Source organism: Hippichthys cyanospilos, chromosome 21 (genome assembly GCF_059441005.1).
Source record: "Hippichthys cyanospilos isolate Australia breed blue-spotted pipefish chromosome 21, RoL_Hcya_1.0, whole genome shotgun sequence".
NCBI lineage: Eukaryota > Metazoa > Chordata > Actinopteri > Syngnathiformes > Syngnathidae > Hippichthys > Hippichthys cyanospilos.
This window is the reverse complement of record NC_142389.1, coordinates 7,977,349-7,992,211: the sequence shown is the minus strand read 5'-3', so window position 1 is coordinate 7,992,211 and position 14,863 is coordinate 7,977,349. Positions and strand designations below refer to the sequence as shown.

General features: G+C 39.4%; 1 protein-coding gene across 1 annotated transcript in view; it reads left to right on the top strand.

Annotated features, from left to right (window-relative positions):
- Window positions 1-10,677: 10,677 nt before the first annotated feature.
- Window positions 10,678-14,863, top strand: part of cdk6 (cyclin dependent kinase 6) — a 34,968-nt gene continuing 30,782 nt past the window's right edge. Inside the window, exons 1-2 of the mRNA XM_088405299.1 lie at window positions 10,678-10,875; window positions 11,672-12,021. Of these exons, the coding sequence (XP_088261425.1) occupies window positions 11,798-12,021 (224 nt within the window). The 5' untranslated portion in view covers window positions 10,678-10,875; window positions 11,672-11,797. The remainder of the gene's footprint in view (window positions 10,876-11,671; window positions 12,022-14,863) is intronic.

The following is a 14,863-nucleotide window of genomic DNA, read 5'->3' as shown; positions in this document are numbered from 1 at the left end:
AAGGCAGTCCACCAGTAAAACAAATGTTTTTATCTATCTGTCAATTTGTGGAACAACTATGAAATAGAGCTGGAAAAGATGTGAATCAAGGGCTGTATTAAAAAAAACAACAACATAATAAAAATATTATGTAGAAAAAATAAAAAGATCTGAGATAAAAGTTTGTGTTATATGGCATGTTGTGTGATTTTGTCTTATATGCGCCGATATGGTAACTTAGGTATGGAAAGGAATCAGGAAAAGGATCATTTTCTTTTCAAATTAAGAGCAAATTAATTTGATGAAACAACTTGTTGCTAAATTGAACTATAGTGACTCCTTTGCAAAATATTGTCTACCTTTAAGTTATATATGGATGGTCATTGGTGATCCAATTTACCTATAGATGAGCCAGACAATAAAACAGTTGATGTTACATGTAGTTTTGTTAATAAAATTTAGGCATGGATACCTCGCCGTGTTTTATGACTTTTTTTTCATCCAAAAATAATTTGCACAGGGGATACTTGTGGAAAATAACATTTCACAGGGGGTCCATTTTTGAGAAAAGGGTGAAAACCACTGGTGTAGAAAATCTTAGTTAACATTTACCACGGGCATAGAAATAAAAATGAACATTTATTCCATCGCAGCGTGAACTGAAAACCCAACACGCGCACATCTCTGAAAAATGTGATGTTTACCTCAGTTCAAATGCCACAAACTGGACTGGTGTCTGAGGGCATGTGTTTGTGCGGCTGGTTGCACGTGCACGCATAAAGAGTTGAATGGACACAGCCACCTCTATGCTCGCGCCTGCAATAAACTGGCTGCTAAGACACACTGCCATCAGAGTCTGAAAACCAGTACTCCCTTTGCTCAGGTCTGTGCTTGTCCTTTATGCTTCTCACTATCATAAAACGCGGGATGAGGGAAAACAACACTGAACTTGCCACAAATAGCAAGAAGAAGAGGGCATTAAACTCATTTAACCACCTTCAAATAAAACACAACAACACATTGCTATGGAAGTTATACACAAAAAGGATTTTTTTTTTTAAAGGCGCTAAAGGTTTTCATCACCAGTATGGGCGCTCGTGTGCATACACGAGAAAAAAAAGTTCAATGTATTGAATGCAGCATCATTCCCAGTGTTCAACAACTTCTTTGCCAAGGCCAAACGTCACAGCTTGAGGTCTGCCCACATGCATCTTGGTGGTTGCCACCAGCGCATTGCTCAGATAAGAGATACCATAGTTCCTGTAAAAAAAGAGATGAATGGATAAGGATATCACACTGCAATAACATAAGACAGAGGTATTCTTTGTTTTTAATGTAAGGCCACAAGCATCTGATGGAATCACTGAGGGGTGTGAAGTAAATAAAAACACATTGATCCACTGGTTGGTTGGCTATGATATATGGTGAATGCCTTGAAGGAGTCAACAAAGTTTACATCAGTTGCAGATAGGGCTTTGCAGATTGAGCCAACTTTTGATAGAATTGATACTAATCGGTATCATATTAACACTACCAAGTTAGTGCTGATCTTTTATTTATTTATTATGATTTCTCAAGGTCCTTCTCTCGGTTTTTTTGTAGTCCATGCGCATGGGACGCACTTGCCGGCCAGCCATGCTATGGATATAATTCATTTGTATTTTCAGTATTGTCATACAGTATGTTAATTTGGGGGCAGCTAATTTTTACAATTTTTTTTATTCCAGTTACTGGTGTACCTGAGTGTATTTCTGCTTTAATTCTATTCTTCTTGATCTCCAGATTTATATCATTTTTGTTTACTTTAATTGTAAGCTAATTAAAGCTCTACAATTAGAGCTTTAATAAATTATAGCATGGATAAGAACTAAAAATGAAAGTTTAATTAGAAAAGAAAAGAAAAAAGAAAACACATATATATATATATATATATATATATATATATATATATATATATATATATATATATATATATATATATATATATATATATATATATATATATATATATATATATATATATACATATATATATATATATAAAGACATGTGTGCTTCTGTTACATATTCTTGTTTCGTTTTTTTTTTTTTTTACCTATTTTGGTTTATTTTTGACTCAAATTTTTGTAAATGCACCACATTTAAGGAGTGCAACTTCTTCACCCATCAAAAGGTGCACATTGCGTGTTGTGAGTTAAATCCTTCAAAAAATCTTCTCTGGATTGTTGAACTGATCAAATGACATAGAACAAATGTCCGATTATATAGTATGTGCCCTTTTCGTTTTATACATGTGACAATAATTCTCCACATTCTGTTAAGTCATCCCGGGCGCATTTTCTCATATATCGTGTGATGCAATGCAAAATTATCCAGGTGTTCATTAAATAGTAAAGAGCCAATCTTTTCTATCATCCACTTGTTGCTTCATTGTTTACCAGCTTCTGCAGGTGATTGAACCAGCACGCAGTGAGGAGCAGCTGTCACTTAAACACATGAATAGAGTTCAGCGGCCCAGAGGCATCGAAGTGGATCAGGCAGAGGAAGGACAGCTGGACCCAAGGGGACAATAGCACTCTCAGTTAATCATTAATACTCTTAATGAACAGCAGCTAGGCCCGAAGGTTCTTTTGCCAGTCCATCCAGAAAAATCCGCCCGGAACAGGAGGACGCCAGCCAGCAGCCTCAGCTTATTAAACCGACACTTGTTGATTGAGTTAATGGGGATGCGGGAGATTTAGACCCCTGAGTAATGAATGACATGCGATTAACTCCGTTTTCACGCTTAACAAAAGCCCAAACACACATTTAACATCTGGTCTTTGTATTCAACCGGAGGGGATGTAATTATTGTTCATTTCTGGGGTCAAACAGTTCACATTGTTTACTTAGACAGGATCCATGTTTTGTTTAAATAATTAAAGACGCGCAGTCTAACCGCAACTTCAGAAACACATGCATACATATGATCACACAGAACCTCAGTGGACATCTGGATTTTCTCAGATATTCCAATTTACATTCAGATTGAAGCACATTTAGAGCTGGCTTGCTCTAAATGTATAAACAGTTTAAGTAACAGAGAATATTATTTTTTGCAAATGCAGGTAATGCCGTGACAGGAGCAGTACAGTTGTCTTTTCAAATTAAAAGCAAATTAATGAGAATATGAATCAACTTAATAAATTGAGTTATTGTGACTCCTTTGCTATATAATTTATGTATCTATTTTGGTAAATTTTATTCAGGTTCGCATCGACAGATACTATTACATACAGTATGTTATTCCAAAGTTTAATTAATGAGGCATAGATGTCAGAACACTCAGTTTTAAGTCTTTTTTTTTTAAATGAAAAAACATTGAGAAGTACTGCTTTAGTTCATTAGCATCTAATTTTGTTGTTTGTAGTTGCAGTGTTTCACACTGAGATATGTGTCAGGTATTTATTCACACCTGGTGAGTATTTAGAAAGATATACAATACAGCTAGCAAATCAGAAGGATTACCATGTGTGATGCCCCACAAATGTAGCTTTGCTGTCATGAAATCATTAGACTGCCAAAAAAATGTGATTCACAAAAGAATCAAGATTAAAAATAAAAATATCACAAAATAGAATTTTTACAAATGAAAAAAATATAAAAGACAAGGAGGCCAACAAAAATAAGTACAGCAAAAAATACATGGACATGAGTGGAATGGCTGTAGTATAGTTCTAAGATGATTAAGGTTGCTACCAGCTAGCTAGCTTTACTCCTCCTCGCGACTGATATTATTGCCTTCAAAACAGCAGCTTGTGTTAGTTGAGGTCGTTAGGGCAGTATTTTCAATAAAAGAAGCGGGCAGACTGAACCAATGTCCGAATCCATCATTGTTCACACACAGGAATATTAGTCAAACCAAGAGAAAAAAGTTATGATGTCTCCAGCTGATTCAATTAAGAGAACACAGAAATGAAATCCATTTTACTCGTTTATTCAGATGCGCCTTATATTTGGAGGATTACGGAAAAACAAAATGTATAGATAAGAACACTTTTAAACCCAGACTAAACTAGATTGCGGCAATTTTTACACATCCATAGATTGAAGCAAAAGTCAAATCATCTTGAACAAAAAATATACTGAATTGAAAATCGTTTATGAATCCAATCGTAGGACCTAAAACTCAGAATCAGTCATGTTTTTTGTCTATGTGCATATTTTGCTCTCGTTCAAATTCAGACAATCGTCAATTAAAATTTTCTATATGCAGCAAAGCCACAATTATTTCGGCAAATGAAGTCTGAACCTGAAACCTGACCAACCTGAATTATATTTGATAATTAGTTCATGCCATATTCTGCACCCTCTGATTATATCATTCAATGGCTGCAGCCAGCTAATTAGAAGAAGGAAGTAAAGTCTTGCTCTCTTGTTTAAGTCTCCAGTTTAACTTTGTGAGCATGTACAGTAGTGCACGTGTACAGAATGTGTGTGTTCCTGTACAGCTATACTTGTGAGAACCGAATTGAGTTTTCTACCAATCAAATGAAGACATTGTGGAGAAGTGAGGACATTTAGGCTGGTCCTCGCTTGTGCAGATCTTTTTTTGAGGGTCAAAACTTGCTTTTAGAGCAAAGGTAAGAATTGAATATGGTTAGGGTTAGGGTAAGGGTTAGGCAGTCATAGTTATGGTTAGGATCTAGGAAATACATTATGCCAAAGTATGTCCCCACAAGTATAGCCGTACAAACGCGCGCGTGTGTGTATGACCTCAGTGACCACATGGATTTGTATGTTTGTGTCAGCCTGCACTTGTGTGTCCAGCCATAGCCCTCCCCATCTCTGGAGGCGGCAGGTGTTCCTGTGTCCCTGCAAAAGAGCAGGTTTTTATGTCGCCTCCTCAAGCTAGTGGCTTGGTTGTCATAGCGATGGCCCAACAGAAAGAGGCTTGTGTCTGGGGGCCTGTGCCGGGGAGACGAGAAGGACAAGGATAAGGGTGAGGCTTTACGTGCGCCATACAGACGAGTCTGGCTTGACAAGAAAGCGGAAGATAGGAAATCAACTGAGGGGGGCACATAAAAAGCACGGCTGGGAACATGTGATGTCAACAAAAAAAACGAGGCTGCTGATCACGTCAAATGTATCCTCTTAGATTCTTAAAATGACTCCAATATCACACTGTAGATCCCGCCCTCAGATGTGACAGCTGTCCACTAGCTTTTCACTCTACCTGTTGCATTGCCCCCCCACCCCACCCCCACCTCACCCCAACCAGGAGACTCACAATCAATCTCATCTCGTCTGTATGCATGTGTGTGCATTTGTGTGTGCGCGTGTGTAAGGAGATCTGGAAGCGACTGTGAGTCACCTGCCCCTTGTTGGCTTCTTTGGTCCCCCATGGGAGGCTTGTAATTCTCTCTTGGCTGAGCTGATGAGCAGCTGCCACAGGCACACTCACAAAACACACACACACACACACACACACACACACGTTTGTATGGCTGTACTTCTGAGGACATACATTGACATAATGCATTTCCTAGCCCCTGACCATAACTATCAGAAATGACTGCCTCAACCCTAACCCTTACCCTAATCCTAACCATAACTCCATTTTTACCTATACTCTAAAAGCAAGTTTTGACCCTCAAAAAGAGATCTGAACAGAAATAATTGCCTTAACCCTAACCCTTACCCTAATCCTAACCATAACTCCATTTTTACCTATACTCTAAAAGCAAGTTTTGACCCTCAAAAAGAGATCTGAACAGGTGAGGACCGGTCTAAATGTCTTCACTTCTCCAAGATGTCCTCATTTGATTGGTTGAAAACTCAAATCGGTTCTCACAAGTACAGCTGTACAGGAACACACACACACGCACACACACACACACACACACACACAATCAAACACTGAAGATAGTGTATTAGCCATATTAACTGTCTTTTTGTCCACTTGCTCTTGGAAATTAGTGAAAATGAAAGCTGTTGCATTTTTAATAGAGGAAGTTAGAGGGCCCCGATCAGGGAAAGTCAACTTTTTGAAGATCTTAACCATGTTACAATAATAAATTCTCACCCTAAACACCCCCAAAGTGTTATTTTCCTTCATTGGTGCATTTTGAAGACATCCTTGATTTTTCTACGCTCCGAGCACCGCCCTGCCCGAGCATTAGGACAGGTGGCACCTTGGAAGAGTGGTTAGCACGTGTGCCACATAGTTCAGTGGTCTTGGGTTAGATCCTGGCCCCGGCTTCCCTGTGCGGAGTTTGCATATTTGCCCCGTGCCTGCTTGGGTTCCCTCAGGGCACTCTGGCATCTCCTCACATTCCCAAAACATGCATGGTAGGTATAATGGACCCTCGATTGTCCTTATTTTTGATTGGGAGAAGGAATGGTTGTTTGTCTTGGTGTGCCTTACGGTAGCTGGCAGCCACTCAAGGTTGTCCCCTGCCTTCTGCCCAAAGACAGCTGGGTTAGGCACCAGCAAGCCACCCACCCACTGAGGAGAAGCAGCTATAGAAATTGAGGCATTATGAACCACCTCTGGACCTCCCCTCGTACCACCTGTGCAAGAGTAAACACACTCCCACCTTATCTGAGGAGTCGTTCACGTTTTACTTTCGTTTTCATTTAACAGTTGGGGAGCAGAGATTTTGCACCGAATTGGCCGAGTACATTGCAACATTTTATTCGTTAGTTAGAAAGTTTTACTGTAGAAAATGTCAAGGTGGTGAAATGTGTGTTTGGGAGCACACGACTGGACCATCATACAGTCGTTGCTTTTTTGTTGTCGTTTCGTCCTGGTGGTTGGCTGGAGTACCACAAGGTGGCGCGGAAGCCACACAGTGAGAGTAGGGTTTCAGTAACCAAGTCATTTTACTTCCTGGTTAGAATTGAATTTTTAATGTGCGAAAAGTAAGATTCCATCATCATCTCTATGTAATTTGTTTAACAGTGGAATGCTTAAAACTCAATAATTTAGGCCCTTTAAAATGATTAATATTGAATTGCGGAAAATAAGCAGCAACATTCTCTCATTTTTATCTGTCTCAGGGACAGCCATTTTGCCACTCACCTTCTCCTGAAAAGGACGTCATATTTCAAGGTTAAGGTAACAAACAATTGTGGCCCAGCTTGCAAGCATCACAAGACCAAACTCGGAAAATAGGTAACCATGTTAATTCGCCCTGTGATTTATGTAAAGTCCATCAGAATTAATTCCGCTCATGGGTTTTGTTGTTTCACATTTGGATTTTTGCCTCTTTTATTGCCACTTCCCTTCGCTCCTAGCCTCTTTTGTTGTATGTTTTATTTCCCTCAAAGAAATGTTTTTCTTTTTTTAATCGGGGGGATGGGGGGGTAGTTTTTCTTTGCCCAGACAGAGGGTTAAGGGCTTGTTTATTTGGTTGCGAGCTGTATAAATAAACTCGGCTTGACTTGTTTTGAATTTTAAAAAACTGTGCAAGATTGATGAAGTCGGGGCTTAAAAGGTTCCTGGATTATTTCTGAATGATGACTGCTTCAAGGAATGACATCAATGCAAGATGCACATTTGCAACTATGTAGTTGATAGATAGATAGATAGATAGATAGATAGATAGATAGATAGATAGATAGATAGATAGACAGACAGACAGACAGACAGACAGACAGACAGACAGACTGATGGATGCATGCTGCATATATATATATATATATATATATATATATATATATATATATATATATATATATATATATATATATATATATATATATATATATATATATATATATATATATATATGCAGCATGCATCCATTAATTGTTAATACCATGTTGACTGTTTGAAAACATGCACACAGCACATTTTTAAGATTACATTTATATCAAATCTAAAGGAGTGGCTCTGTCAAGCAGCATTCCTCCACACGAGGGACGCCAGTGGCAGGTTCTCACAACAGGGCTGATTTGCCAGATGAGACCTTGCAGCAACTTGCATTGTGAATCATAACTGTGGATGGGAGTGTTTGAGATTTTGATGGATTTTGAATAACCATACAAACTTTCAGTGGAATTTCTTTCCCTTCTTTCAGATCGCAAGCTCTGTCAAGTTGTGTTATGGCGATTTATGTACATTTGGATCACATTTTGGATTAGCTTTGAATTTGCGGGTTGGTTTGTTTTGGCCACTTAAAACTAGCCAGGCATGATATATCATCCACAGTATAATCAGCAATTCCAAAAGTTTCACAAGTTCAAAAATGAATGATGAAGACAAAGAAGACAGTGTGCTCCCAAACGACTGTCTTGTTCCTCCCTCTTCTCCAGAAAGTGATTCCCTTTCGCAAGATAAACACAGACTGTGGAAAGTTGATACAAAATATATGACTTTGTCAAACACTGTCATGGTAGTTGATGTGGGAAATGATATCCAACACTCACTTTCAGAATGTGTTTGCATAAATGTTTTAAGGTCTCTTTACCACACACAGCGAATATAATTGGTTTGTTTTGCAGCGCAAGAAAAGTAGTAATCATGCTAATATATTCAGCCCGGGGGATGGCTTTCAAAGACAATTTCACACAAACAATGATGACAAAAAAAAATCTACATTTTCACATGTACAGTAATTGGTACATTGTCTACTTTTTTATGCAAATTAGTTTGCCGAAAAAGTTGAGCGGCAACATAGTCATGTGTAGAATAACTCAGCATAATAAATCAATCAAGCAGCTTGCTTGTCCTGAAGTGTCTTTTCTGGTTCTCATACCTGGTATTATTCCGTAAATACTTTTCAATATTTATGATCATGAACCTGATACTCCAGTAGAAAGCTATTATCATTGAGATAATCGGATTAATCAGGTCTTGTCATGTCTCAACTTTGTCTCCCATGAGAAGAAAATATTTGTCCATATAGATCACGCACAAAAAATATTCACTAAATCTTATGAGAACATTTGTTATCTTCTCATTCACTATTTTTTATATTGATCAGTTATGACTGTAAATGTATCGCTCTCACCGCACAACCCACTCATACAATATGTTATGATATATGCAACATAGGTTGCCATTTTAACATTCTTGTGACATTAGCACACCTGATAATATGCTATGATTCATATGAACTCATACTGGAAACCTCTGATTCAGCATTCATTTTTTAAAACCAATTTGCAACTACATTTGAGTCACACTGATTCATGCAAAACCCCAATCATTTTTTTATTTTTCAGCATTAAAATGGTAATATATTGCCTGTAATCAATTTGATAACTAAAATATTTAAAAACACATTTTTGTGTTTGTTGTTCTCAAGGGTCAGGTCAGACCAATCGCAGTTCAGCTTGTGAATGTCACATGATCAAATTTGGAATATACGTGAGCCGTCGTTTTCCTGAGCATTAGAGGTCGCCAGTCAGTGGAAATATTGTTGTTAAATTTATTATTCATGCTTGAAAATAATTCAGTTGTCAACTTAAAATTAAAGAATAATTAATTAATTAATTAATTACCGTAATGCCCCCAATATAAGATTCATCTGTGCTTAAGTTGGGTGTCAAATTCTGGTATATTTTATGTTTACTGTGTAAAAGAAAGACGATCTCCCGTGTTCATATCTGTAAGTAAGTCAGTAAGAATACGGCCGATATAGAAATGCACATCTGCAATAATAATAATATGTTGCCAAGTATAGGGCGCACCCTTACTTTTAGCCTTTATTTTTGGGAGAAAAAAGTTTGTCTTATATTTGGGGAATTACAATACAATGCGGAATCGTATAAAACAAGAAAATAAATTCATGCAGCGTTTTGCAATGGAGTCACTAGCAATAGGCGGCTTCTTTTTCCAGTTACTTTGCTCTTAATTCGAAATTAAATCCTGTCACACCATTCAAAGGCGTTAAATTGGATTTGCTGATACTTGCAGAAACCCTTTTACACGTACCTCCAGATCAAGAACTGCTACAGAGTGAGTACTTTTTTTACGTCTTCTGCATGGGCTACTGTTGTCCATATTAGGCCTGCTGCAGAAGTGCTGTGGTCCAAATGACCACCAGAGCAGAGTAGTCCCCATGTCACAGATCAAGCCCGGGGCCTTGAACCTGACCCCTATGGGACCATCCAGGTTGAGCACTCCACTTTGCACCCCCCGCTGGCGCATTGTTGCTGCTCGAGGGAGATAGATAGTGTGGCCGTCCATCCAATAAACCTCCACTCTCTCCTCCCCGACCCCTGCTGCGCTCCCGAGTTTGACACGGGAGACAAAACCCGCCCGCGAGGAGCACTATGAATGGTAAAGCACCGAGGAGGCCGAGGGGAGAGCAAAGAGGAGGCGGTGTGCCTTTGTAGTCGGGGAGGAATGCGGAAATGTCCCCGCTCCGTGTCAAACCTCTCTGAAGGGGGTCAGGCCACATTCAGCCGGCGTGGGAAAGCCAGGCGGAGACGGAGCTCACACGGCCGAGCGGGGCTGCTGGTGCATGGGCCTGTTTGGGGGATATATGGAAGGGGGGGAAAGGGGGGGGGGGGGGGGGGGGGCGAGAGAGGGAGAGAAAGGGGGAAATCTAAAGAGGAGCGTGGCTTTGGAGGGCTTGTATCACGCGTTTGCCTTTGTCCTACCCCCCCAATACCCACCCAGTTGTTGTAGGCAATGTGTGTGTGTAGCTTTCGAACAACCCTCCGCCTCCACCCCCTCCTCCTCCTCCCCCCGTTTGAGTGTCCCTGCTTGGGTTAGTGCAGTTTGAGGGATGGGGGGTTAGAGCATGCACCGTCCGACAACTACCTGTGTGGCCCCCGCATGGAGGACAGTGGACAGGGATGCGTTTTGAGCCACCTTTTTTTTTTTGGGTCGGAGACCCCAGTGCTTCCTCACTTTATCGGATATGCCGACGTTGCGACATATTGTTGACAACATAAACCGAGGTAAACAGTAAAAGTTGTGTTGAATTTGCTACCAAAAGTATGTGATCATGTTGCCCTGGTGTCCGTTTAAATTTAGCTGGCAAAATTGAGCATTTTGACAGCGCGATTGAATTTATTTTAATTTTTAATCATTTAAATTGAGTGGAAATGATCGTAGCCGATATTGCGAGTGGAAATGTCATTAAAACCTCGAAAATGCAATGCCCGAGGTGGTAATACGAGATTCGATGTGTGAAGGTCGAGTTTTTTAGTGTTTTAAAAGGACCTGAAGCTGTTGAAGTTTAGACAATGCAGCCAGGAGACAGCCACGTGCTCGCTACGTTTGCGTGGCCTCAGTGACAAACTTTTAGCACGAAACAAAGTTTGCTAAAAATGAACATGGGTCAAGCAGGTAGTTACAGCCCTTGAAACGAGTTCGCGTGTAAGGTCAGCTTTTTATTTTTGCTTGTTCTCTCCAAATTCTGCTCAATTTCCTTAAACACAAGACAGTCTGTCTTGGAACAGTTGCATGTGCGGTGAGTCTTTGAACGCACCAGACTGTATGTTTAACGTAGAGCTAGCTTAAAAAAACGCCGAAAATGAAGTCATTTTTTTTCCTTGAGTTTTAACTTTATTTTAAGAGGAGGAGGACATGACTTGTTAAACGCAACAAGAGGAGGAGTGCAATTTGGGAGGCTGTTGTAGTGATAATCGGAATAAAACATGATGACAGTCCTTTGATTGCAACCTGGGACACATTTTGATGACCTCTGACAAAGATGGTGTCCACCTCCATCCGTGTCTTTCTGTCATTTAGGCATTGCACGTGCCGACTTTTTCCTGTGAAAATGTCTTGGTGAGAAAGTCTGGCTCGTCAGCCTTGCTGGGAATCCCCGCACTATTTTCAACAAGAGACGAGGAGGAGGGAAGAAAATAAGCAAAAATGGACAAAGAAACGATTGGTACGCAGTATGAGCCCGTGGCCGAGATTGGAGAAGGCGCTTACGGAAAAGTGTACAAAGCCAGAGATCTGAAGAACGGCGGACGATTTGTTGCCCTAAAACGAGTTCGGGTTCAGACGGAGGAAGAAGGGATGCCTCTCTCAACCATCCGGGAGGTGGCGGTACTGAGGCAGCTTGAAGCGTTTGAGCATCCCAATGTTGTCAGGTAAGTGTGGGGGAGAAAAGGTGTGCTTGTGTGGTCTGAACAGACATGGAAAAAAAAGAACCTGCTCTCATATTGAAAGATTGTCAACGGCATTTCAAAATTATGCTGTGCATTTCAAATCAAATTTAGCTTTTTTTTGAGTATATTTGCTAATCCACTATCAATGAAAAACACCTTAGATTGGATCATGGAGTGGTGCCATAACTCTTTAACCCTTTCACTCCTTTTGGGACAATGCGTCCCACAGCTTTTCAAAAAATGGCAGTGGGTATAAGAAGTGTTGCAAATAAGATGAAATTGCATCCCAGCGGTTCATTACGCATCTATCTACTGGCATTTAGAAACTTTGCCATACACGACAAGCCAGTGCTGTACCCACTGTCAACAAGGTAGGTTGCATTGTGCAATTTCTCGTGAATTAACCATCTAGTACTGCGGAAATATATTGATAATATGTGCTATAAATGTGTGTTACTATAGATTACATATTGGTGGTCATTTTCACTTGTCTGGCACGTTTATATAATTATTATACGTCAAGTGGGATTTTTTAAAACTAATTTTCCAAGTGTGCTAGACTTCCTGTACAAACAAGTAATATAGTTTTGTTTTTGTTTTTTTTTAAGAATCAGCAGTGAAAGGGTTAAAGGGAGTTGTTACTAATTTACCTATTTTCAGTGGAAAAAATACTATTTTGTCTAATTTGATAGCATTGTTTTTCATGAACAATTAAAACCTCTAAAAGAAGAAATACATTTTGCCACTTGCCGGGGCCTGAAAATGACATCACATGGACTCAGGTAACAACCAATCATGGCTCATCTTAGAAATATCACATGATCAAACCCAGAGAACAGGTGAGCCATAATTGTTTGTAACCTGACCCCTGAATACATGCGGTGTCATTTTCTGTAGAGGGCAAATGGCAAAATGTGTTTTTGAAGCTATTAATTGTACATTAAATATGGAAGTTATTGAATGAATTAGAGAAAATATTAACATTTTTGCTGCAGATATGGGTAAATAATTATCCCATTAACCATATATATATATATATATATATATATATATATATATATATATATATATATATATATATATATGTATATATTATATATATATATATATATATATATATATGTATATATTATATACACACACTACAATTGAAAGCATCATGTTTTCTTCAATTTCATGTTCTGGTATCACGAAAATGATATAAAGTGACTAACAATGCAAAAGAAAACAATGTCTAAAAGCAATGTTTTAATAGTACAATGCTACAGCTCTCTATGTGAGAGCTTCTTTATCATCAAGAAAATGTTCTCTGCTTTTGTTGTCAACTACTTTCGTCCAAAAAAAAACACACATTTAGTTGTACCTGGCATTCAAAACGGACAGAAGTGAAGAAACTGTCTAAATACGGAGGGATTATGACATCAATTTGAATTAGTATTCTAACCACATGCTAAACACAACATCTTAACAGTTGTTGCGGCATTATTTTGTCATTCCATTTCCCAATAATACGAACCTTTCAAAAAACAAAACAAAGTTTGACCAGGATATGAATCATTATTGGCTTTAGTGTGTGTTTCCATTTCCATTTGTCCCATGCTTCACCCCTGAGGTTTTGATTAATTCCATTGTCAACTCCTTACTGAGGCTTTTTTGTTTCACACAATCAACCAGTCAGTTATCTGTGCCTGTATTACACATTGGGGAAATCCTCCACGGACATGACAGAAATACTGCATTCGGATTCTTCCTTGTTACAATAATCCCTCGTTGCAGACTGAAAATTACAATGGATTATTTTTAACTTTATTCCAGACCTGCCTAGTTTTAAAACAGTTTCGGGGTCGTTTTAATTAAGTGCATAAATGAGAAAATTGTCTGAAAACTGCTATCATCGAAAGCTTTTGGAAACGGTGCTGGGACCCCTCCAGTTTAGCCAAAGGATATAAGCGAGCAGCACAAACCAGGAAGGGTGCATTGTGCCCCTTGTGTGAGACTCCCGACCAACCCTGGATGTTGGTAATGAGCTCCATTATTCATTCCATATGTTCAGTGTCTGCCGAGAGCCCCCATTGTAGGCCGACAATCGAGCTGTGAGGGGCGTTTAACCTCGACGCTTCAAGAGGAGGGCGTCATCCAATTCTTTGACATCACTACTACTAATACCTTGAACGAATCACCTCTCATTCACAGCACTGACTCCTGCGTTTTCAGTCCTCCTCTTACAACAACGTTGGCATGGACACCTCAAGCCTCGTTGAAAGCCAAAGTGGAATTCGGGCTTTTCTCTACATGCGAGGACTTGAAATTATATTTAAATATGATTCCGATTCACCATCCATGATGTTTTTATTTCATAGATTGATTTAAATACTCCTTGTCATTTTCTGGTGTCTGCAATGTCATATTTAATCATTCACTTGCACTGAGCTAATATTTGATATTGGTTTAAAAAGACTATGCTTTATGAGGTCATGTGATGCCAGTAACCAATCATGGCCACCGGTTTTCCATTACGGTTCCCTTCGCCTCCAGTGCTACTGTGATGGAAGATGACGCCCTTGCCGCAGCCCCCTTTAACATGCCAAAGAGCAACAGGAGTTGTCATAGTGCTACTCGAGGAATGCTGCTTGTGTTTCCCAGCTCTTTGAAGAGGACACACTGCATAGTTTTTCTTATAGCTTTTCACCAAAGCCTGCTTTGGCAGGTTGCTGACATAATCTGGATTCCTGGCCTTTGCTTGTTGCCGAGTTTGGCAAGGCCTTAACCGCTGATGTTTCGGATTTGTTCGATTTTGATGGACAGATTCTTTCTTTTTACAAGC